The sequence below is a fragment of the Etheostoma spectabile genome, chromosome 23 (genome assembly GCF_008692095.1).
Source record: "Etheostoma spectabile isolate EspeVRDwgs_2016 chromosome 23, UIUC_Espe_1.0, whole genome shotgun sequence".
Taxonomy (NCBI): Eukaryota; Metazoa; Chordata; class Actinopteri; order Perciformes; family Percidae; genus Etheostoma; species Etheostoma spectabile.
The window spans coordinates 20,398,826-20,424,493 of NC_045755.1; the positions used below are offsets into that span (position 1 = coordinate 20,398,826).

Genomic DNA, 25,668 nt, shown 5'->3' on the forward strand with positions numbered 1-25,668 from the left:
CAAGGACCACGTAGTTCTTCACGGCAGCTACCCTCAGTTGGTCAGTCCCCATCAGAGCCAGCTCTAGCCCTTTTGTTTCCCTAGGCGATGTTGAGTCCACCCCCCCTTGTCTCACCAGATTGCAAGACCTCCACAGCGATAGAGTAACAATGTATGTTCATTTTAGTTTCTAGCTCGCATGTAAGTTAGATGGCATCAACATTTGATCTAATCATAACTGATGTGGCAACCCAAAGGCCAGTGTTTTGTTTCCAGATTTGTGTGCATGGTGACTTATGATGTGGGGGTCTGGGGGTCCACCCCCTGAAACTTTTGAGCACTAAACACTGCATTTCCTGCATTCTGGTGAGTTTTATGCCTCTATTTTTACATTTTCTGAATCAATGTATGCTGGAAATATCTTTACGTAAAGGGAAACAGATTACAATCAAAATGATTGTAATTTGATTACAATAAAAAAAAACATGATAGAATATACTGCAGTAAGGCTCTCAGGCATTCTGTTTTCTTTCATCTATTTATTCTCCGTTAGATCGACTTTTCTAATTGTATCTGAGTCAGTACACATCTAGCCTATAGGCATCATTTACTCTTCCCTCTTTTGGATCTTTTGTTGGGGAAGTAACTTCCTTTAATGTGCATATTATTCACCTCAATGATACATTAATTAATTTAAATGTATTAATAAACCCCTGGACTGTAATATTTCAGATGCGTCTGAGCTCATGTTCAAAACTTTGTGCACATTCAAAGTATAACTCATTTGTGCTCTTTGAGATTCAGAGGGGTTGTGATGTTTTGAGACCCTTTGGGTCTCTGGTCTTTGAATGAGACATAGTTTAGGGAAGTAGCTGTATGCTGCTCTACATCAGAGGTGGACACCCTAAGCTACGGCAATCATTAGTTTGAAGTTTCCTCCCAATTAAGAAATTATCAACAATAATCCATTCAATCTAATAATCAGGTTGACAAGTAAACAAGTGGCTGAGGGGGTGCCCTAGGATGTTCATGTTTAATAAACATGTTTTATTTTGCTTGTCATTATAATTCTATTATTAATGGAAAGTAGTCCTAAGAGCCACACGGCCCCCCAACACATTTGACACCCTAGGCAATCGCCTGGGTTGCCTATTGCAGTTGCCTGCCCTGGTACCCATACATATGTAATATGTACCTGTGTGAAGAGCTAGTGTCTTTACTCAGAGAACTAAGGTTACTTTGTAACCACATGTCTTTTTGCTGCAGGAGTTGTAGTTGACCCGCCTCCTGGATATTCCTGATGTTCCTGATTTTCTGGGTGAAGGGTGAGTTTGTTGTTATGCAACAGACCCAGACTTGCTCCATTTCTGCAGAGTCACCACAGAAGGTAAGTTAAGCTGAATAATGATACTATATATTTTTATACTATATATTTTTGCCAATATTTGAAGATTTGTGGCAGCTGAACGGTTAGTCCTTTTGTTAAGGTTACTTATCTTTGCAGAAACAGAAAGTTAAACTAAATTGCGTCTCTTCCTTTCCATTGTAAACCAGCAAAGATGGCAACGCTGATGGAAAATGATGTGTTTATGGCTTATACCACCTATGCAACCATTGTCATTGTGAAGATGCTGCTGATGGCGCCCATGACTGGATACTACCGCATGACGAGAGGGGTAGGTAGCAAACCTTTGCATCTGTTTCAACATGTCTAATTTACAGTAGTTTGATGGGATTTTATAGAAGGGTGTGGTTAGACAAGGGTGTGGTTAGGCCACAACGAAAAGTCCTGTTCACAGCAAAACTGAGGCACATGCCAGGTTGCCAGGTTGTAAAAGATAGTCAAAGAAGAAAAAAAAATGAGTATGTTTACTAATCCATTTTTGCATATTCTCCTCATGTATTTGCAAAACAAGATTATAATATGGTACCTTTCCACTTAAGGTAAGGGTAAACACTGCAGACTTTGAGCCAATGCATGTACTGTATATTTGTGGGAATGCTGTGGCACAGCAACCAACTATTGTTATTCTGATCTTCCGTATATTCTGCAGACTTTCAGCTATTTAAACCGTTCAACTTTTAAAATCTAGCTCTAGCTCCTTATGGTGTAGTGGTGTCATTCAATTCTTAATTAAAACCATTCCTACTTTTTCAAATATTCTCACTACTTCAACATCTTCTTACTGACTTAAGCTATTTATCCAGTTTAGATTTAGCATTTAAATTTCTTTTTTTAATTTTCCACATCTTATTTTACATTAGTGGTGTTATTTAACTTAATAAAAAACATTCTTACTTTTTTCAACTATTCTCACTACATGTTTTTGCTGATTTAAGCTATTCATCCAGGTTAGCTTTAGCAATTCAGCTATTCAGCATTCCCACGCATTTTCTTGTTTCTATATAATATACATGTGAATGTTTTATATTTAGGCTTTCTCAAATGAGGAAGATGTGGCCCTGAAGCCTGTAGAGGAAAGGAAGAAACTGCTGAGGACCCATCCCGATGTGGAGCGAGTTCGAAGGTGAAAAGATCAACCTCCCCTAAACTTAAAGTTATGGTTTGATACACTGGAAATTCAATTCATAAAGCTTTCTGAACCTAAAAACATTAGGTCACATTCTAGAAAAGGCTGAGCAATCCTAGTTAAGTTGGTTATAAAGAAGCTAAATAATAATGTTATATAACAATAAAAGTGTAAAGACCAGTAAATAATACAGACTAATAATATAAATTACACAGTCCAGAACCCCTGATACAAACACTGGATCAGCAGTTAGATGGATGAATGGATTATACCAACATTGTTACAGAACCTTGTTGTACACTTGATTCTGATTGGTCAATCAATTACAGTCAAATTCAATTATGTAGCTCTGTTGTTTGTAAATTTGGAATGCTGTCAGTAGAGAGAAAAATGAAACCAATCGGTGCTGTCTACACCACGGTATCCTCCTGCTAGAGTTAGCACCCAACAGGCTTAAACAGGACAAGTTTAAAACCTTTTAAGCCTCTAAACATGTTAAGTGCCTAGCAAAGTGAAGTGATTCCTTCTGAGGGAACACAGTAAATCTGACTGCAGTAGATATGACAGAAAGGCGTGTTTTGACTATTGTGGACTTCACTGGAAAACTGGAAACAAACAGAGGTATGTCCACTGGCTTAATTAACACAACTTTCATGCCTTTCTATTACATCTGCTGCAGTCAAATTTGCTTTGTTCAATCACATGGGTCTGCACTTTTAATTACATTTCAAGCATGTTTAGAGGCTAAAAACAGGTTTAAAACTTGCCCTGTTCAAGCCCGTTGGGTGATAACACTAGCAGGAGGCTTGGTTTTGTTTCTCTCTCTACTGACAGCACTCTAGATTTACAAACAACAGAGGTACATGTTGGAATTGATCTGCATTCTCCTTTAACTCTCCTGTTGTCCCTGGGTAAAATTTGATCCGTTTACAAAAACTTCTTATATCAGAACGTAGAATAGAAGAACGTTGAAAAAAGTGACAAATGTTGGGGAAAAAAATTACATAAACACTAGCTCTGCATTAGCTCCATGGTAAGCCCAGTCACATGGGCCCACCTGGCTGCAACCCCAGAGTCGGGATCATCAGCTCTAAACATTAGCTAGATAGATGTTAATGTCACATGGTATCTGCTTGTTGTGCAGGTGTCACCAGAATGACCTGGAGAACATTGTTCCCTTTGTGATGGTCGGCCTGCTCTACGCGCTGACTGGACCTGAGCTTTCTACTGCTCTGCTTCACTTCCGCGTGTTTGCCGGCTCTCGGATCTTCCACACCATCTCGTACGTTGGCGCTCTGCCTCAGCCCAGCAGGGGTCTGTCCTGGATAGCAGGCCTGCTGGTCACCTTCTCCATGGCATACAGGGTGCTTAGGATCGCTCTCCTCCTTTAGAGACAGCATTGGACTCTAATAAAACCTTATCTGTTTTCTTACTTATTAACTCTTGCTGCAGCTATCCTTAGCACTTGTGCTTTGCATTCCCTGCAACTGTTTTCATAGATGGAAAATGTATTTTTAATAAACTTTTCTGTCAACTTTTTTTCTGGATAATGACTTCTCAAGGTAATGGAATGGCACAAATGCTCAAACTTAGTACAACTCTGATTCACATAAGTAAAGGTGTTCAATCTGGCAATGGGGGTGGTCATTCATATACAATACTTTAAAGGTGAAATCCACCAAGTGACGTCAAACATAACAGTATGTCTTATGCAGTATTCAGACACTTCAAATGAAGCCAGCCAAGCTAGGAATTGTTTTCGTGGAATGGTGGAAGTAGCAGTGTAGTAATATATGTAATGTAATACTGTATATATCTATATACAATGGAGAGGTGTACATATAATACCTATAGGCTAATTTCTTGCTTCATTGGCAACACCTAATAGTAAGTGTTACTTCAGGTCAGGGCAGATTACATAACCCCAGGATAAACGCCAGGAAGTCTGCTCTTTGGAACTGTTTTTGCAGCTCATGATGACTGTGCGAAAAAACACACATCAAGTTGGACACAAATAATAATTGAATTATCTCTCCTCTTGCACTTCATTTCATTTGTATGGACTTTGTTGTGCTGTACATTTATGTTGAGTTACGTACTGGGCCAGAACCTGTCACTTGGCCCCCCTTTGATCCACCTGCAAAGGATATTACTGTAATGTGAGCACAATATAAACCAAAGCTTCAGCATCTAAACACTAGAGATTGACACAGGTCTCCTTTAATAAAGTAATGATTAAGGACATGCTTCAGGATATGTATGAAACAAACTGACTTCTAGTTTTAGGTATCCATGGGGCCCTGGGGTCAGGGTTTGGTGTCCATGGGGTCCTGGGGTTAGGCCTTAGGTTAGGGTTCGGTGTCCATGGGGCCCTGGGGTTAAGGTTAGGTGTCCATGGGGCTCTGGGGTTAGGGTTAGGTGTCCATGTCACCTTGCCTTGTCTGCTTTTAGACATTGGCCACTACATCTAATAGCATAATGCAGATCACAGGTCAGCTTTCTTTCTGTCAGGTTAGTAATTGAAATATTTATGATGGAACTGAGATGATATGTTACACTGACATCTTTGAGATCATAGTAGCATTAAATATGTATTTCACTTGTTCTTCAATGATTTATAACAGAGAGAGAGACTTTTCTCCCCAGGAAAATGGGGAACAAGTTGCTTGTTCAAGCATTATTTACGATCCATCTTTACGTTTACAGTGGTGGTACCCTCCAGTGGCCGTAGTAGTTATGACAGGCACAAAGCAAGAATTCATTTTTTATTCTGATTTTTTGGGACATTTCAACCTTCATTTGACAGCTAAAGACAGAAAAGGGGAGAGAGAGGGACTGACATGCAGCCAAGTGCCACGGGTTGGAATCAAACCTGGGCCGCTACGGTGAGGACTGAGCCTTGGTACGTGAGCTACCACGCAAGAAGTAATCTGACAAAGTAGGGAAGTGTTTCCAATTGTTGGGGCGGCACCACAACGCCGTTTAATCTTTTTTACATTTTTTTTTTTAACATACAGAACAAACTGCATCATGTTCTGCTTCACATGTGTAACTGTGAAATAACGTAACAAGATTAGCGGATTAGAACCCAAATCACAAGCTTCTTCTACAGTTATCTAAGTTGTTTTAAATGTGTATACTGTGCTTATTGTAGGAGGACCTTGAGAGTCATAATAGATGTCATTAAATATATTACTATTATTATTATTACTATTATTAGTTTAGTGAAAACTGAAAAAGAAACAATTGATGACATTTCATCTTGTTGGTAATTACAATGATAACCAAATAACTGCATACAGCAAACACTAAGGGGGATGTTCTGTTATTAACAGAAATCATTTCCACATCCACACATCAGCAGCTTAAACATTACTAATAATTGTAATATTTTCTTTCTGGAACTAAAATTGCTTGTTGTCTTGTCTTCTTCTTTCTTCCTGATATGAAAGACGACGTTTAAATAGCTACACTGTAAGAAAACGAATAATGTCCTAGCAGAAAATGACCAGTACCTTTTCTGTTAAGTTTACGGACATTTCTGTTAATTTAAAAAAACAGAAAATTCTGTAAATTTACAGTGTATCCTCTGTAGCTTTAGACAGACTTTTCTTTTCATCCAAAAATCAAAATAAGGGAAAAATACCTGTAAAAAAAAAAAAGAAAAATTCAGAATATTCCTTCATATTAACCCAGTATATAAGACTATCTTTCTACAGACTTTTCTAACAGTGTATTGGTACTTTTATTAGTATTGTACTATAATTGGAAATTGCCGTATCATTTATTTGACATCCTGTAATTTTAATGGAATAGGGAATAGCCTTGTGTTTCCATTAAGAGTAATTCTCCATATTTGATTTAAAGATTTTAATTATAGCAGACTGAAAAACCAATGTATGAATTTTATTTTATCTGTACTTTTAATAACATAATAATACATTTTTGGGGTCCATTATTCATTTCCTTTATTGACTAAAACACAGATAAAAAGAATCCTATTTGGATTCCCTCAGATGTCAGAATGAATAATGTGTAATAATGTGCTACGAGCTGATAAAGCAAACACAGGCAATGAAGACACGTGACAAGGAGCTAAACATTGGGAGATATTAAAGATCTGTTTCTAAAATCCATAGTTTATGTTTCACACGAGACGTGTTAATTACTATTCTACATTCCGAGGAGCCGGAGTATTCCCATTCAGGTATATTGCTGTTGTATCCGTGGCTGACAGAACAGAGCAGAATGAGTGGGAGGCGTTGGAAGCGTGTGTGTCCTCCACTAGAGGGAGGCATTTTAAAAGTCAACTGAGTTGCTCCTCATTAGGAATCCTTTATGGACCAGGTGCAGCTCATAAAAGCGCTTCAGCTCCAACAATTAACTTAATTTGCTCTGTGGAAAACATTCCCCTGCATACCCCACAATGCAGCTTTTATTTCATTTCCATCTGAACACAAACACTCAAGCTTAATTACGCAAAGACTAAACGCAAGGAACAACAACATCTTTAACCCAATTTGCTAACATTTGTATTTAGAATAATTGTCATCAGCAGATTGCCACTTGCTCTCAGGAAGTAGAGTGTACCGACTTGTTTGGATGTGTCAGCTGGCGATATGATGAATGGCTCACGTTTCACATGAAGGTGACTGGCTCCTACGTGGATCTGTGAAACCCATGGGTGGGCACTGTAAATAGTAGAAGGAAATTACCATGAAGGCTGCTTTGGGCGGATGCTCGTCCGCATTGGGTCCTGTCCCTGTATAAGTACAATAGTTTTATGGGAGCTCATTTGTTTGGGACCCTTGGCCCTCCAGGGTCTCTCATTCCTCAGACAAGCCAAGCATGTCACAGCTCCACCTTCTATAACTAACAAGCACAGACACACCCAGCACGCCTGACTCAGGCTGCATGCACTGTAGGCTGGACTCTGTCTGCAACATCTCACACAAATTACACTATGCACATATGCAACTGTTTCGCATTAGCACAATATGTTTTAGACATTCTGCCTGGAGTGTGTTTTTTTGTAAAAGTGTCAGCATATTAATATTGAATGTAAATGCAGAAGGTCTGCTGTTACACTTTTCAGTTGGATATTCTTTTGATATACTGAAGGACAGGTTAGACAACTAAAGCGCGTGGTTATGATTTAGGAAATAAGTCAGGGTAAAGAGCAAATGTGTTCAACACAGACTTGTGGCAGACAGGACGTGAACCATAAAATACTACAAGAGTTCATGTTACATTTATTTGAATCAGCTGCTTATTTCCACAAGAGTTGCGCGACCGTCTGTACGGGGGGTCCAGAAATCCACTTGGCTGTCATGTTGCTGTCCAGCTCCATATACTGGATATAACAGGGCTCTTCTACTCATCCACTGCCTGGCCTCCACACCCTTTATCTATGTTGCTTTGGAACATCACACTATTTCCTTTTTCATCCCTAAATCATTTAGGAGGCAATCTTGCTCATGCAGGCTTCAACTAATTAGAAATGGCAACACAAAATGTATATACTATGCATATCTGCTAAATGTTCACTGCCAAGTGTTTTCTTGGTTTTCCTACAATATCCACTCTGGCCTGAGGTTGCTAAGGTTCTGTTTTGACTATTTAAAGCATGTGCTTAATAAGGTAATAAGGTACCTTATAAAGTTAAGTAGAGAGCGTGCTCTTACGAAAGTTAACACTGCATTTCAGTTTGACACAATTAACGTGTTTTTAACAACTAACAATGTTTCTATTGACCATCTCTACGAGCACAAACTGGTAGCCCAAAGCTAACAACGGTGTGGTTTACACTCCGCCATCCACCACAACCTTCCCCTTTCAGTCCCTGCATAAGGATATGAACTTTCTTTTGGCAACAATGTGTCTGTTCCAAAACCCATCTCAGAAAGCTAATTTACAATGCATTACATATTTGGTTGGAGACAGGGTTACTATGGGCACACACAGTATTTGCATGTACTATGTCTCTGTTGGTACTGAGGATATTCATGTATGACAGCCTGATTAGATACAGTAGTGTCTCCAGTTGAAGATGTTACCTCCGTGTGCGGCTGTTGGCTTTGCTTTGTGTCTGCATTTCATTAGCTGTCATCCATGTGCCTAAGATCTGCCCTGAGCCTCATTGTTCAGCTGGTTAACTATACAGCCGCATCATTAGGCACAACTTCAAAGTCACACTCCACACCGATGCTGAGGTGGGCCAGATATTTATATCGTACAACGGCACCCAAGGTCCTGAAAAATTAATGAATAGATAGGCGGAATCCAACTCACGGCTGGCAGAGAGACTTATATCTCAATTGGGTAACACCAGGTGGACATTTTGAGATTCTTTACTCTCTTTCTTCTCATCATTGGAAGACATTGTGCCATAGATTGAGATGCAGCATGCTATCCTCCTGAATATTTTCAGCATTAACAACTTACAGTAAACTTGCTTTTACCCAAGCTTCTACCTGCTGTTTTTGCTGTGCTAATGCCTACAGTACAACATGGGCAAGGCTATCTCTCAGCACTGCATATGCAAATACACACTCTGACATATAACACAATATCCAACGATTAAATGTGAACCAATTCAATCTCAGGCAGCAAATCTATCGGACAGTGGTGCGTCCAGGCTCAAACACCCATGTGCACCGGCATTTAGCCAGGGCCAAATTGTCATTCCCACCCAAATCACGCTGCACAACATTCATCCAGCACACAACTGTAACACAAGTCAATGCTAAGTAACAAGTCAACTTGTAATATGCGTCTACCTGTGCTATATTGATGGTTAATCAGTTATTTCATGTTCACGTGGGGGCGGGGCATTCAACTGTTTTAAACACCCATTGGCAGAAACATACCCTGAACAAAATTTTAAACCCAACACTTTTGTTTTGCCCCCCCCCCCCTTTTATAAGCTGAACTCAAGATCTATGATTTTTTCTATGTACAGAAAAGGCATAATTCTCTCAAATGTTTTTTACAAATCTGTCTAAGGCTATGTTTAACGTGGGGGGCTATTTTTTCATAAACGGACATTTCAACCTCTCTGTTTTCAAAATTGACATCATGCACAGCTGTCAGTTTTCAGAAAAGTGTTCGGTTACACGTACCTGTGTATAGATGCTGTCAATGCCATCCAGAGCACGTCAAACCTGTAGGTGGCAGTGTAACAAGAAGCTCAGGCCTGCGTTAGCCAACCAGTAATCCGAAAATAGCAACAATCACTTCCTCTCTCTTCCTCCGCTGCCTAAACCTCCGTTTGTGCAGTTTACGTGCAAAGCAAGTTTTCCAAAATCTCCTCACTGGCCGGAGTTTTTAGAAAGATTCGTATTCAGAGGCTAATTCTCCGTTTACGTGTAAAGGAAGGCCACAAATGAAGGGAAATGTCTCTGTTTGTCAAAATAACCATGGATGTGGAAACAGGGCCTAAATCACAGGTGTGGCAAATCAAGATGTTGATTAAACAGCATGATTATTGCACAGGTGTGCCTTAGGATGGCCACAATAAAAGGCCACTCTAAAATGTGCAGTTTTATCACACATCACAATGCCAATGATGTAAGTTTTGAGGGAGCGTGCAATTGGCGTGCTGACTGCAGGAATATCCATCTGAGCTGTTGCCCGTGAAATGAATGTTCATTTCTCTACCGTAAGCCACCTCCAAAGGCGTTTCAGAGAATTTGGCAGTACATCGAACCGGCCTCACAACCGCAGACTACATGTAACCACACCAGCCCAGGACCTCCACATCCAGCATCTTCACCTCCAAGATCGTCTGAGACAGCTGCTGCAACAATCGGTTTGCATAACCAAAGAATTTCTGCACAAACTGTCTCAGGGACTTGACCGACTTGAGTGGGCCAATGCTCACATTTGGGTGAATCCCGGTTTTCACTGTACAGGGCAGATGGCAGACAGCATGTATGGCGTTGTGTGTGATGTCAACATTATGGATGGAGTGGCCCACGGTGGCAGTGGGGTTGTGGTATGGGCAACAAACACAGGTGCATTTTATTGATGGCATTTTGAATCCACAGAGATACCGTGATGAGATCCTGAGGCCCATTGTTGTACCATTCATCCACGACCATCACCTCATGTTGCAAGGATCTGTACAGAATTCCTGGAAGCTGAAAACCAATGTCCCCAATTGAGCATGTTTGGAATTAAAATTACACATTTTAGAGTGGCCTTTTGTTGTGGCCAGCCTAAATCACACCTGTGCAATAATCATGCTGTCTAATCAGCATCTTGATATGCCACACCTGTGATGTGGATGGATTATCTCGGCAAAGGAGAAGTGCTCACTAACACAGATTTAGACAGATTTGTGAACATTATTTGAGAGAAATAAGCCTTTTGTGTACGTAAAAAAGTCTTAGATCTTTGAGTTCAGCTCATGAAAAATGGGAGCAAAAACAAACGCGTTGCGTTTATAATTTTGTTCAGTGTAGATCACCACCTATGGATTCAAACCCCCAGTATCCATACATTACATACGTACATTGGTTATCAAAACAGTGAATAGAGAAGTTATGATGCCAACACACACAGAGGCAATGTGGTTTCATTCTCAGCTCAGCCATTACTCTATCTTTATCTTATCTTTATATTGTAAATATTAATTTGCTGCCAAATTTATATTCTGAATGATGAGTACAGCCCTTTAAACTTGAAGTTGCTGTAGAACATCAACTTCTCCCTCCCCTGTTGTGTCATATTGTTCAATAAATGTCCTTTTACTTAATGATTGCCATAGGAACAGAAAGGCACACAGCTTTATTAAAACAACACATTTGAGTACTAACAGGGATTGATAAGGCCTGTGCGGACAGACGTCAGCCAAACTACAGGTGGGCCAAATAAAATTAACTGTATTGTGGGACAATCACTCAGGAATGCTACGTTTGAAGTGCGCTTCACATTGCCATCTTTCTAGAGCAGATGTTGTCAAAAAGACTCAAAACACAGTGAGGACTACTTTATAGTGTGCAGTTGGAACATTATGGTAGAGATGATCTTCTAAATCGTCTTTTAGTGTTAATATTGTCACCTATTTTTAATTTAGTCTCAGCCTTGTGCCAAATGTCCTTGTTATTTTAAGTCATATTTAGTCATTCACGTATGTTTTTTTTGTTAGTCAAGGTTTAGTTGACTAAAAGTCTCGGCATTTTAGTCTAGTTTTAGTCAAATGAAAACTCAGGTACTGTATCTTATTCAAGTTTTAGTCAAAACGTTTTTTTTTTTAAAACACAGCAGGGTGAGATCTCAAAGACTGCTCCCCAAAATGTGAAATACCGTGCTTTCCATGACCACATGCACTACAGTACCATGCACTAAAGTAACATGCACCACAGTAACATGTACTACAGTAACATGCACTAAAGTAGCATGGACCACAGTAACATGCACTACAGTAAAATGCACTAAAGTAACATACTACAGTAACTTGCACTACAGTAACATACACTACAGTAACATGCACAACAGTAACATTCACCGCAGTAACTTGCACTACAGTAACATACACTACAGTAACATACACCACAGTAACTTGCACTACAGTAACATGCACTACAGTAACATACACAACAGTAACATACACTACAGTAACATGCACTACAGTAACATACACCGCAGTAACTTGCACTATAGTAACATACACTACAGTAACATACACTACAGTAACATACACTACAGTAACATACACCACAGTAACTTGCACTACAGTAACATGCACTACAGTAACATACACCGCAGTAACTTGCACTACAGTAAGATACACCACAGTAACTTGCACTACAGTAACATGCACTACAGTAACATACACTACAGTAACATACACTACAGCAGGGGTCTTCAACAGGGGGTCCGCGACTCCTAGGGGGTCCGCGGAGGTACTGCATGGGGGTCGCGAAAGTTTTGGTTGATTAGACTTTTTTTTATATTTCCCCCCCCTGCAATTTTTTCCACTAATTGAAATGTCTTTAAATACACATTAACATGAATTCAACACACTGTAGTAGACAGATAAATGGAGGCAGAAGATGTCTTTCAGTCATCAATGCACACATGGCACTATAGGACCAGTTTGATATAACACAATTTTATACAATGTATATAATTAGGGGGTCCCCGCTCCATCTCGCAATCAGTTTGGGGGTCCTTGGCCTGGAAAACGTTGAAGACCCTTGCACTACAGTTCCATACACTACAGTAACATGGACACACAGCTGGATTAGTTATCAAAACAGAGAACAGAGAAGTTTAGATTCCAACACACACAGAGGCAATGTGGTTTCATTCTCAGCTCAGCCATTACTTCATGTTATCTTTATATTGCAAATATTAGTTTGCTGTTAAATTTATATTCTGAATGATGAGTACAGCCCTTTAAACTTGAAGTTGCTGTAGTACATCAACTTCTCCCTCCCCTTTTGTGTCATATTGTTCAATAAATGTTCTTTGACTTAATGATTGCCATAGGAACAGAAAGGCACACGGCTTTATGGAAACAACACACTTGAGTACTAACAGGGATTGATAAGGCCTGTGCTGACAGACGTCAGCCAAACTACAGGTGGGCCAAAAAAATGAACTGCATTGTGGGACAATCACTCAGGAACGCTACGTTTGAAATGCGCTTCACATTGCCATCTTTCTAGAGCAGATGAAGATTACTTTATATCATGCAGTTGGAACATGATGGCAGAGATGATATTCTTAATACTCTTTCAGTGTTAATTTTGTCACCTATTTTTAATTTAGTCTTAGTCTTGTGCCAAATGTCCTTGTTATTTTCATTGTCATAATTAGTCATTCACCTATGTTTTTTTTGTAGTCAAGGTTTAGTTGATTAAAAGTCTCATCATTTAATCTAGTTTTAGTCAAATTAGAACTCAGGTATTGTATCTTAGTCAAGTTTTAGTCCAAACATTTTAGTCTTTTTTTAATAAATTATTTATGAGATTATATCTGATAACTATTTCAGTCAAATAGTGTTTCACACATCTCAAATATTGGTTAAATGTCATGATTACCTGACAATATACACTTGAAGGAGTCTTGTTGAATGCAACTTTGTTACAAGCATTTTTATATCGAGCTTCTTCCTTCATGCAAATACAACTGTACACAGACACATGTTAGATAAGAGCCAGGGCTCCTGGGCTCTACAGCACCTTGTTACACAGACACATGTTAGATAAGAGCCAGGGCTCCTGGGCTCTACAGCACCTTGTTACACAGACACATGTTAGATAAGAGCCAGGGCTCCTGGGCTCTACAGCACCTTGTTACACAGACACATGTTAGATAAGAGCCAGGGCTCCTGGGCTCTACAGCACCTTGTTTCACAGACACAGTAAAAAAGGGGACACACTGAATCTCATGCTCCAAACGGGCACTGAACCAGTTCTCTCATGTTGAAAATGTGGAGACAATTGTAGACGAAAATGAAGAGAGATTTTGTCTTAGTTATTATTTTATGCAAAACATTTTAGTCTCGTCTTCTCTGTCAAAATGCATGGTCATTTAGTCCTAGTCAGTGTTTTTGGACATTGGTGCAGTCTCGTCTTCGTCATGGAAAAAAAAGTTATAGATGACAAACATATTTAGTCTTGTCTCGTCTGACAAAATTAACTCTAGGTTAAATATAATTTGGTGAAACTCTTTTAGGGCAGGCAGAGTTTGGTTAGGGTTAGGTTTGAATGACCTTTGAAAATAAAAACACATCTCAGCCTCTCTGACCTCAAAACCTATACTTTCCATTGTCACATTTTAACAAGCCAAGACCGCTTGTTTCCAGCAGGTCTCCTCCTCTTCATTACTTCCTTGTGGGGAAACGGATTTCTCTCACTTTTACTGCACAGAGCAGCATTTGCATTTTAAGACATCTTACTAATTTAGAAAAGATGTCATGAGACTCGGCTACACACACACACACACACACACACACACACACACACACACACAACACACACACACACACACACACACACACACACACACACACACACACACACACACACACACACACACACACACACACACACACACAATCCAGGCTGACCCTTCCAGCCAGCTGACTCCTCTTCATGTGTTCCAGGCGGTGGCTGAGCGGGCTGGGGTCAGCACATTGCTTATGCCGATCCTACTGATTGGAGGTGCATTGCAGGTGATTACCATAAGCAATTTAAAGGTTATTGATTTAACCTCCCGCATGCTGTAATTGAACACCGTGGCCAAGCACCCAACGTTACTCCCCCACCTTCTGATTCTCTTTTTCATTCAATTTCCAAGGTTTTTCTTTCTCTCATTCCTTGCCTTTGTCAGCGCCCTCTTTTTATTATTTCAGTCTGTTTCCTCTTGTTTCTCTGCCCACATGTTTCTGCGTCAGACTGTATCCTCAGGCCAAGGGAGGTGGTGGGAGCACCAATAGCCAATCAATAGTCTGTCATGGTAACAATGGACATGTTCAATTAACAACCACCAGTGGATAATTTACAGTCTCAACACTATAACTTTTCTATCGTGTGTGTGTGTGTGTGTGTGTGTGTGTGTGTGTGTGTGTGTGTGTGTGTGTGTGTGTGGGCGCGCATGTTGGACAGGGCTGGGGAGGTGGCACACAGAAGTGTTTTTTTCTATTCGTAAGAATCATTTTCTGATAATTCCACTCTTCAATAGACTGTCATTACTAATCACCAAACTAAACACAAAAGTCCAATTTCTTACTTAATTACAATTTGGCTGTTTTTAGATAACAGTGTGATTGTAAATTACAGAGAGGAATTGACAAAAAAGGCCATTCTTTCATTAAAATATTCCTAAATCTGTTTAATATCTTCCTCATTATGCAGAGCCACAATAGAGGAGATTCAGCGCTCAGATCAATTAATAAATGGAGAAAACTCCACCTGGGAGACACACTTGTGAATTCTCCATTTTTCATCACGCTCTGTCATTCCTCATGAGGGATCACAATTTCTTGTTTTAATATTTTAGTGTTCTAACTTAAGCTTCAGAATTCTCTGCAGGTAACATACTAGATCATCTTGACATTTCAAAGTACTGAAACCTTTGGAATAAAGTGTTTTTTATTAAATTCTATTAACATAATTTATGCTTGTCAGGAACCCCACCTCAGTGGCAGGCGAGTTGGGGCTGTGGATAGACTCCACTGCCATATTTCATCCTCTGGTCCTCTCAGGTGGAAGACTGGGCTGCTAGGACACATGTGACACAGTGGTGATGATTAGTGCAGGAGAGAAACTGCCCAGCACTCAGTGTCATCATTCACTTCCTGCTTGAGCATGGCATCAACCACATGGAGTGTCTGAGGAGGATTAATACGTAGCTCTTCATTTAGCTATCACTTCAACAAAGGCCTGTACAGAAATGCATTGTGGTCACTAATCAGTCAAACTTCTCTGTTCAAATGACGTTCCACTTCCATGATTGCTCCGGTGCCACCATAAATTCCACCGGATGTCCTTCTTTTCTGCCGGATGTCCGTCTCCTTCCTCTGTCTTTGTGTTGGGGTTCTGACCTCTGGTGGATTTCTGAGGACTATGGTTAACTGCCAATCAGATCTCTGCAGGGTAAATCCAGACAGCTAGCTAGACTATCTGTCCAATCTGAGTTTTCTGTTGCACAACTAAAACAACCTTTGAACGTACATATGGGTACGTCCCATAGCACTAAAATTGACACGGATGATGATCCCTTTTGGGGCAGAAATAAGAGCTTTGAGACGGCCTTCATCAAGGAGGGACACAACAACTTCTGGTTCAGTTGAGGAGCAAGGAGTTGAGGAGCTATCAGATAAGGGAGATGAGATTCAGCCTAGTTTGCAGAGGCATTCCCTTTGGAGCTTAGCTCTGCCCAAGACAATTGTGATTGAAAGAAATGCCAAAAAAACAGAACATTTTTCCTGGACTAGCCAGACCTTTCACCGCAGCGCTGTGGAGGAAGGACTGGCAATGCGAGACTACTCCCCTGCCCAACCTGTAGACATAGGGAAGCGGTCTTTTCATCCACCAGCCGGAGGTTTGTAAGTATACCCACACCCGTCCAGCGCCTCACACCCTTGGAATAGAGTCCAACACCTAGCAGATTGACCGTAAGATGACGTAGTTTTAAGAGAGACAATGGCAGAAAGTAGTAGTAGACCAAAATTATTTTTTGAATTGAATTTTGGGGAAGTGGATGGATCAAACAACACATGACTGTCACCCAGGAGACTGTGGTTTGTGTCCGGTTCTTGTCTGCATGACACTGAAACACACATATTGTAACCCCACACACCATCGTTCCCTAACCCTAGGTGGTTTTACCCTGTACACTGACAAATGATGCCAAGGGTCAGACGTTGAATAGTGACGCCAGGGGGTCGTGCCCAAGCATCAGTGTTTGACGAGTTGGGAGTGAAAATCTGTTGGATCTTTAGAGTTAGCTGCTCGGCTTTTTGATTGTTACCTAAAAAAAATTAAAACTGAGATTTTATATGTTGTTCTGTAAGCCGCTAGCTAACCACTAGCCGCTAGGGTGATTTAGATTAGATTTAGATAGTGAGTGTAAACACTAAAACACTGCAGCGCAAACCTATCTTAGCCAAGAACTGAGATATGTCATGCTGAGCAAGTTATAACTGAGCGTGCTGATGCATAGGCGCCGATCCACAGCACCCACGGAAATACTGAGCACCCACAAAGCCATTTCGCGTTTAAGTGTCAGTTAAGCTTCTCATCTCCAATCATCCAATATCTGTATTTGTGAGAAGTTGCACGAGTTGAAAGATACTATAAGCATACTTTGAGTTAATAAGCATGTGTGTTCATGTGAAATGCAACCATTTTTTGACTCCCTTCGCCTGCGAACACCCACATAGGAAAATTAAAATAAATCGGCGCTTATGCTCTGATATGTGTAAAGGTAACGGCCATGCATAATGCCACTGATGGCACGGCACTGGCTTGCTGAGTCCTTCCTGAGTCATGCTGTTAGTTTAGGAAGCACTTGAATATGATATGCAGCAGAGTTTTCTATAAGCGGAGCATGCATTTTAAATGTAAATATTGCAATATCATGAGACAATGTGCAGCCCTTATGTAACATTTCAATGGTTTGTATATCCGGTTTCCAGGGTGGAGCCTTGTGCCACAGAAGGGGGTGGGGGCAGGGGCTTGTTGGACATTCCCAAGTGTCAGGAAAAACATCACATACTCATTATCCATCTCGTTTCACCAATTATTTTGAAGGCGCTCAAAGTCCCTGGGTCCCCAGGTTAACCCTGACTATATCCAGCTGCCCATTTAACCCAATAAACATCACTCCACTGGGGCCAGTTTGTAGTCTGTTTTCAGCTGGGCCTACAGTGCAGCAAACCAATGCTCAGTTTTGCAGAAATGCAGCATAAGCATGTTTCATGGCACCATTGGGTTAACCTCTAAAACATATCTCCACTAGGATATTACCATTGGCTAAGAGTGGAGATTACAATTGCCTCATGAATACTTGTCTCTTGTCTTAATTGCTATTCTTTTTATGTGACATTATCTATGTGTGTGCAAGTGCTTGCTTCTTTTTATTGAGTGAAAAAATTCCCATCAGATTGTTCTTGCAATAATTACATGCAAACCTCCTCCCTTTGCTGCAATAAATTAAATCATATAAGCAATGCCTATGATTAAAGGGGAAATATGTAACTTTCAGTTTATGTTGATTTTAGAGGGTGCTTTGAAAGAAAAGGTAGTGTAATTACCACAACTGCTGGCGTAAAGGTCTTTTCTATACAGTGCTGTAATACTGAGTTAGCGTTACCGCTGCATAGAGTTGCAATAAATGTTTTTCTCAGACAGAAAATCATTCATTTACAATAACAGAATAAGTTACAGATGCATCATTGCATTTCAGGTGTTGCATATGCCAACTCAGCCTACTTTGGATGTATCATGAGCTAAACCAGGTATCACTGACACTGGGTCATTGGCCAAAGCAACCAACCAATGTAATGAAAACTTAGATTAATATAGCTAATTTCATGAAACCCAAGGACGCTTTAGGGAGGGAACAAGGGACCAGAAAATAGTAGGCCAACACAAACACGGTCTGAAATAAAACCCGGGCGCTAAGTGGAAGGGGGACGTAATTTAATGTTGGCTACTGACTGCAACCACGTCACGCAATCTGAAGTTATTTTATGAATGTAATGGACATATTACATACCTGAGGGCCAATTCAGGGAAGGTTCTAAATCACTTACAATCCCGTAATTGCTTCCATCTGTAGAAAGCCCGACCGAGTGGGACTCTGTGATTTTTCCCCTTTACTTTCCCTTTTAGCTTTAGTTGTTCTTGGTTTAATTTCCTTCTTTACTGTGCAATCCATGCAATTAGGTACAGTATATATAAAGAAATCTCCTGCTTCCTTTTACCTGGCTGGATACAATACACCAAAATCTGTGACCCATCAGAATACCATCATTTAGTGACTTTACAGAAAAAATCTGACTGACTGACATTTATAATCATCAAATATAAATGACGCAGTTTCACAAAGATTTAAAAGTGACATATAGTAATAACACGTGGGTGAAACTCCAGCAACGGGGGCCCACCGTAAAGTCTTATGAAGCAAACTGCAATCAGGCCATTCAGGCGGCCTGTTTGGAGTTAATGACTTCTGTGGGAGGAAAATAAACAACCTGGAGGGAGGCTAATTAACTCATAATCATTCTGCACCATTTTGGCAAGACATAAATGTTGCTATTATGAGAAGCCATGTTAATAATAGCTTTCATAAATAAACGATTGCATGTTAGCTGCTAGATCTTGCTGTAAAGAATAATTTTCCATAATGTACCAAGATTGCATTCAAAGCACCTATGTATCCAAAAGTTAGCAACATATTATCACTATCTGCATGCGGTCTGCTTGGAAAAAAATAGTGAAATGCCTCCTTGCCCCGCTGCTTGTACTCGACCCCCCCCGTGCGAGCCTGAACAAACACCTGTCTGCTGGACAAGACAGAAGTGGACCGAATGGGAGGACACAAACCTTTCACTGTACAGAAAGTATCAAACAATAGAATGCAGCTCATGTAGAGTTGCAAAGTAGGGCTGCACGATATATTGTTTGGACAGTGTGATGTGCACATAGTAACATTGCAGGACATGTGATGTAAATGCTACAGCTGTTTTGCTGCTTGATACAAAAAGAAAACTTGCAAAGTACTCATTTGCCATGTCCAATGTTACATGCTGACCTATCCCCTTTAAGACAGGCGGCCATGTGGGCAGCGTGTGGATGTGACGTAACAGTACTCCGATGGGTTTGTTATGGGAAGTGAGGCACGTGTGTAGAAAAGCACCGTAGGAGACACAGTGATGCACATGCTTTTCCATGGGTAGTGAAACTATAGTTGTCAGGGTTTTATGTTCGCTGCAAAGACAAACTAAATCACTTGAATGATGCAATGTTATCACAACGTTCTTCATCGCAGAGTTGCCAGACTTAAAGGAAGTTATCAGCTATGAGCCAGTCAAAGCTGAACGTAAGACTATTGTACAAGAGAAGTCTGTGTCTGATATAGAATAATTTGACATGACACGCAGGCTCTGCACGCTCAGCGAACCACCAATCACAATCAATGTTGGGCAAATTATGAAACAACCGAAGCAGGCCCTGCTAGTCATTGACCACAACCTGAAAATGAGCAGGAAGGAACAGAAGGGGAGCAACATCAGGGAACCACCATAGTTAGCGTAAGTAACATGCATTGACTTGACTTTAATTAGCAGAAGACCAAAGAAACGTGGTAGAAGCTGCAACACGTACAGAAACCATGGTGTAGGTAGCAAAGTCACACGTACTGTCATTCAATGAGTGGCTTTGGCTATTTAACCCTCATGTTGTACTCAGGTCAAATTGACCTGTTTTCCTATATTACTATCCTTTTTAATTATCCAAAATAACATGATTAATTCCAAATTTTGGTGGTGTCTTATTACATTTTTATATCATTTGATAAAAATTGAAGTGGTTTTGAAATAATGTTGAGTAAAAGTTAACATGTTCCAGTCTGTGGTTATCCATCAACATCCATTCCTTTAATTTTAGTCTAAATAATTCCTAATTTCTGCTTTTTTAACTCACACATTAGATATAATTTCCTATAAATGAGGTTTATTGACCATAAATTCAAAAAATAACAAACATTGAAAAAAAAGGGTTAATACGTAAAAATGTCGATTAAAAGCCTCAACAAAAGTGTTGATTTTCTATAAACTAAACTTTGACATGCTTGGTCGGATCTCTAGAAGTCCTTTTTCCATGTGCAGTGTGAGTAAAACCGTAGTTATGGTTAGGGAAAGATCATGGGTGAGGTTACATAATGTACGTTGAAGTGACACGCCGTGTTAACATTAGGAATAATTTACTACAAAGGAGGTTTACTGACCGTAAATTCTGAAAATAACTGTAAAACCACAGTTAATAGTGTTAAACGTAAAAAAAAGTGACATTGAAAAATGCGTTAAGTGTTGGAAAAAAGGGACAAAAACGTAAGAAAAAGTTAAAAACGTTGATGAAAAGCGCCAACAAAACAGTTGATTTTCAATTTTGACGGGAAGACAGCACGAGGGTTAAGCAATTGGACTCGTTTTTTTTGGGAAGAACGTCGATATGTACAAGATGTAGACACGTCAGTAGCTTCTTATTAATATTATGATTTTGCATTTTCTCAGTAGTGTAGGGGGATTATTCACTGAACCACTGTTTCCACAGTTGACCTGAGGTTGCATGTAGACACATGCTGCTACAGTAGTTTAGACATGTACACACCTAAGCAAAGACAGTAAAAGTGTCGCAATTGTGTATGTCAGTTATATTATTATATTATTATTATATCTCTTCAGAGAGAGAGATAGTGGAAACTGGCCCGATGTATTAAGTGATTTAAGAATACCCTGGACAGGACAGCAGTTAATCACACGGCAGACATACTGTACATGTGAGTGACGAATGAGAGGAAAAAGCTAGCCTCCACTGCTTTAGGGCTCCTTGTCACAGAGTTTCCATTTGTTTGGATCTCTACGGAGGGGATGAGCAGCACTCTTTCAAAAGAAGTTCCCTCCCTGGGGTTTTGATGATGGCTGTGGAGAGCGCTGTCTAACACATCATGAGCCCTATTTCAATGATCTAAGAGCACGGCGTGAAGCGCCTAGTGCAGCTGCGTTTAGGGCATGTCCAAATCCACTTTTGCTAGTTTGGAAAAAAGGGTCAGTGCCCCGGGCGCATGATTCAAAAGGGTTGTACAATACATGTATAATCATTAATCATGAGTGTGTTTTGGGCGTAACATGCAATCAACCAATCAGAGTCTAATCTCCCATTCCCTTTAAAAGCCAGGCGTGTTTGGACCATGGCGTATTGCTGTTATGATGGAGAATTTGCCCCCTAATATTTGTATTTTTAATCTTTTGCATGTGTGTGCGCACTGTGCACGAGCCTAGGATCATTTTACTAATGCGCTGTTAAAGTAAAAATGAAATGCTGCGGTACTGACTTTAGACCAGGTTTTTGTTGGTCAGTGGCACCATCACTTTCTGCTGTCGCAAGATAGCAATGCGCCCAGAATGCACCTGAACACACCTCCCTGTAAGACCAGCACCCCCATGGGCACAAAGATGGGCGCAGGTGCATTTGCTATTTAAACAACATGGGCCCAGGACGGTAAATTGACAACTGCGCCGGTCTTAAAATAGCAAAGACACTTGTGTCGGGCCTTGTGTCGGGCCTTGTGCCTTGTGCTGCACAAGATAGGGCTCCATGTCCCCATAGGTGTTAAGGCCATAGCATGGAATTCACTTTATTATTATAAATTCAAACCATCTAGTGAGCCTTGTGTCCTGTGGATTATGATACCACTACTGTCAGGATATCCTTTTTTGTAATTCCAAGAAAAAGTCACCCTTTCCATTCTGATCCAAAGTCTGGGCCTGCTCACCATGTGTAGAATTTGTTACAGAGCATAGGGTGTTGATTGCTTAATTGTATGAGGCACTACACTTCCTGCATTTTTTTCCCACTTATATATTCTATTTTCTTTCCATTTATATAACATGTCTGTACATTTACTAAGCTTCCTCCTGCAGGCCATTTTGAGTTTCACGTTAACCCAACCTTCCCAAATGCAGAAATATAGTACAATGTGTTCACAAACCTTTACCAGGCAGTGTGCTTTGCCTGAGATTGAAAACTTGTCTTAGAAATAAGTAATGGGTGATGTCATCATTGGAGGTTGCTCAGTGTTTGTGCTACAGTGATGTAACTGACTTTTATAGCACTTTATGTGTGATCATTTCAAAATTTCTCCAGGCCGAGGAGGCGTAGACAAATCTTGTCCTGGTAGGCAAAGACTGAGTACTGGAGGATGTCGGGGTGTTGGTTGTGTTGCCAGCCCTTTGACAGATCAGATTGTAAGGAAGAGAGGGGGAATCTGTCATGGTAACACCCCTCATACACTGTGGAGATGTCACTGATGCTGTGTGGACAATCTTTTAAAAAACAGATCTGCTTAAGGTTTGAGCCTGCTGGCAGAACTGGGATCTGGAAACACAGCACGAGGGAGAGAAAGATGGAGACAAAGCCTAAAACATTGCAAACAGATTTATTTGGCCGTGCTATGCTTTTCACCCTGTGGCACTCCAAATCAATAATTGAACAGAGCAAGGATAATAGGTACTACACTCATCATACACCAAGCGTGGTGAGGAAAAACTCATTTGGAGGCTAAATAAAGGGTTGTTTTTGGTCCTGAGTTGCACATCACCCGTCTCCTTTCTGTAGGATGGATGGAGACGGGTGTCCATCGTACACATATTAGCTTGTATGCTGGGATTCTGTCAATGCTTGACATGTCCTCCAACAAATTAATTACTCATCTGTTTCCTCTCCCATTTCCTGTCTTAATACCTCTTAAAGCTGGGCCGGATCCCTCGTCCCACAGATTAGAAAACGCAACCCAGTGCTGGAGCCTGGTGACGTAGCTGCTCTACTGTAATATAATGAGATGGTAAAATACTGGTATTAGGAGGCAGGTACATTTGTGTATAAGACAGCACTGAAAAAGATATGCTGAGCTGTTTAGGGATGAAGGGACTGCTCTCTGGGATTTATATATGCAAGCACAGACTTACAGTTGTCAGCCTGGGCAAACAGGGGCCTCGGGATGCAGGATTCAGACAAAAACAAGGGTTTTATTGTACAATGGTGGTACAAAACCAACCGACATTTTCCAAAAACACTGGGCAAAGGCAGTGTCAAAAACAGGCAAAACTTTAATCTAGCGGCACTAAGCAAAGTTCAATAAAATAGGCAGAGAAGTCCAAACACACACTTACATTGGGAAAAGGCTGAAACGCTAATTAGCACAAGGGTATAAGATGAACCGGCAGAAAATCAACAGCAAGGGAGGGAATGAGAGAGGAAAGGAGACAGCTAAACACTAGGGCAGGGCATTAGGGTGGGGCAGGTGATCACACAAGGCAGGAAGGCAGGGAAAGACCAGAAAGGAAAGTGGCCTGCAACAGAAACAAATATGAGTATCAAATAAAGCAGAAAGTGAACAAAGTAAGATGATGACTGTGTGTGAATGGGTATAAGTCTAACAGGGTTTTGCAAAATTAAAAACAACAAAAGGGCAATGACCGTTTACAGCTTCCTTGTCCTGTTTTTCATCAGTAGAATACTGTATGTCCAGCTCCAGTGCAGGAAGTAGTGTGTCCTTTTGGTGGGGCTGCTGGATGGACCAGTAGCTGACTTTTTTACCTGCCAAATAGTTGTCTGTTTACACAGAGCAACATTAACATGGGACTTGTTTGTGTCAACCCAATGAATAAAAGTCCAATATCCACTTTCATTGTCTCATTTCATTTTTTCTCTGGTTTGGCCTCCCCCAACTCCTGAGAATGATTTCTGACTCATAAACCTTTTCTTTGGCTTGCAATCATAAATGTTGTCTTCTTTGAGACTGATTCAGTAATATATTGTCTCTTCGCCCCCAAAACACATGGACTTCCGAGTAAACAAACAACTTGCGCCAATCCCCTCCCAACGCTGCTGAAATGTCATCTCCTTCATAGCGCCGCTCTGTTCGACCAAATTCTAACCTAAGATGTATACAAATACCTGAAGCTTTTTATAGTCCCATAATAACACATCTTGTTTCTTATTTAGCTACGGCATTAATCCGAATACATACATACGTAGTTACATGTGTCTGAATTTGAAATTGTTCCTGCTGAGATAACAGTGTAATATAGTCAGGATAACTTCTATGAAAAGTCTTGCATCCTGAGAAAAGGAAAAGGTAAAAGGAAGGTTGGAAAGCAACACAGACGAGGGTTGTTCCCATGACTGCTTTCATTTCTTTACTCTCCACCAGCCTTGGCAGGAGGAGCACAGGAGCGGATTCATTTTTGACGATGGGATCAATAAAGAGATTTTTACCCTTTTACCCTCCTGACACAGACACATCTAATTTATTGTTTACCTTGCACTCATTGAGTTTTGAACATTGTTAAATCATACCTTTCAGCTGTTTAATTTCACCTTGCACTAGACCTTCATTCCCCACGAGCATTCTGTCTTTAAACATGCTATCTGCTCCCGGTACAGAGGAGGGATGAAGAGAATGAGAGGCAGAGACAGAATGAGAGAGGGAGGGGCAGATGAAGGCACCCACAGGGTGCTAAAAAATCTTTCCTCTGCATTATTTGGTCCCTCCTCCCTCTTCTATGGCTTAGGTGCTCCTGCATGAAATGCTGATGTGGTTACCCCACAACTCCCTCCCTCCCCCAGGCCTTTCTTCTCCATCTTTTCCCCGTGGCAATAGATCAGATATCCTCCAGGGAAATCATTACTTGGCATCATTACCATTCCCAACACTTTTATCTACTACCCCTTGTTTCCTCACTTCACTGCTTGATTAAGTTTAGGGAGGGGAGAAATTGGGGGGGGGGTTATACCTTTTAATGCCAGCCTCAATAAAAAGGTCTTGGAGGAGTTGCTTTGATTGGGGTACTTTGAGGTGTGGATGCTGTCTTATGGAAAAAAACCTTTTCTGTCCAAATGTAAAATAAATGTTT

The 25,668-nt window shown here is 40.6% G+C and overlaps 1 protein-coding gene and 2 long non-coding RNA genes across 4 annotated transcripts; 1 reads left to right on the forward strand and 2 right to left on the reverse strand.

Annotated features, from left to right (window-relative positions):
* Window positions 1-1,266: 1,266 nt before the first annotated feature.
* LOC116673227 (microsomal glutathione S-transferase 1) lies at window positions 1,267-3,936 on the forward strand. Of its 2 annotated transcripts, none has more exons than XM_032505419.1 (4): window positions 1,267-1,365; window positions 1,522-1,655; window positions 2,416-2,507; window positions 3,655-3,936. In XM_032505419.1, exons 2-4 carry the CDS (start codon window positions 1,539-1,541, stop codon window positions 3,899-3,901), a joined length of 456 nt encoding a protein of 151 aa, XP_032361310.1. In that variant the 5' UTR covers window positions 1,267-1,365; window positions 1,522-1,538; the 3' UTR covers window positions 3,902-3,936. The 2 variants fall into 2 exon arrangements, with proteins under 2 accessions (XP_032361310.1, XP_032361311.1); XM_032505420.1 differs by having other exon boundaries at window positions 1,277-1,366; window positions 1,534-1,655.
* On the reverse strand, window positions 2,115-15,926 carry LOC116673230 (uncharacterized). Its single transcript, XR_004327789.1, has 4 exons — window positions 15,914-15,926; window positions 12,331-12,335; window positions 2,301-2,374; window positions 2,115-2,161 (listed from the first exon to the last, which is right to left on the reverse strand). It is a non-coding gene; the product is annotated as an uncharacterized LOC116673230 (long non-coding RNA).
* LOC116673229 (uncharacterized) lies at window positions 3,849-9,998 on the reverse strand. The gene is made up of 3 exons (XR_004327788.1): window positions 9,987-9,998; window positions 6,680-6,683; window positions 3,849-3,967 (listed from the first exon to the last, which is right to left on the reverse strand). It is a non-coding gene; the product is annotated as an uncharacterized LOC116673229 (long non-coding RNA).
* Window positions 15,927-25,668: the final 9,742 nt, after the last annotated feature.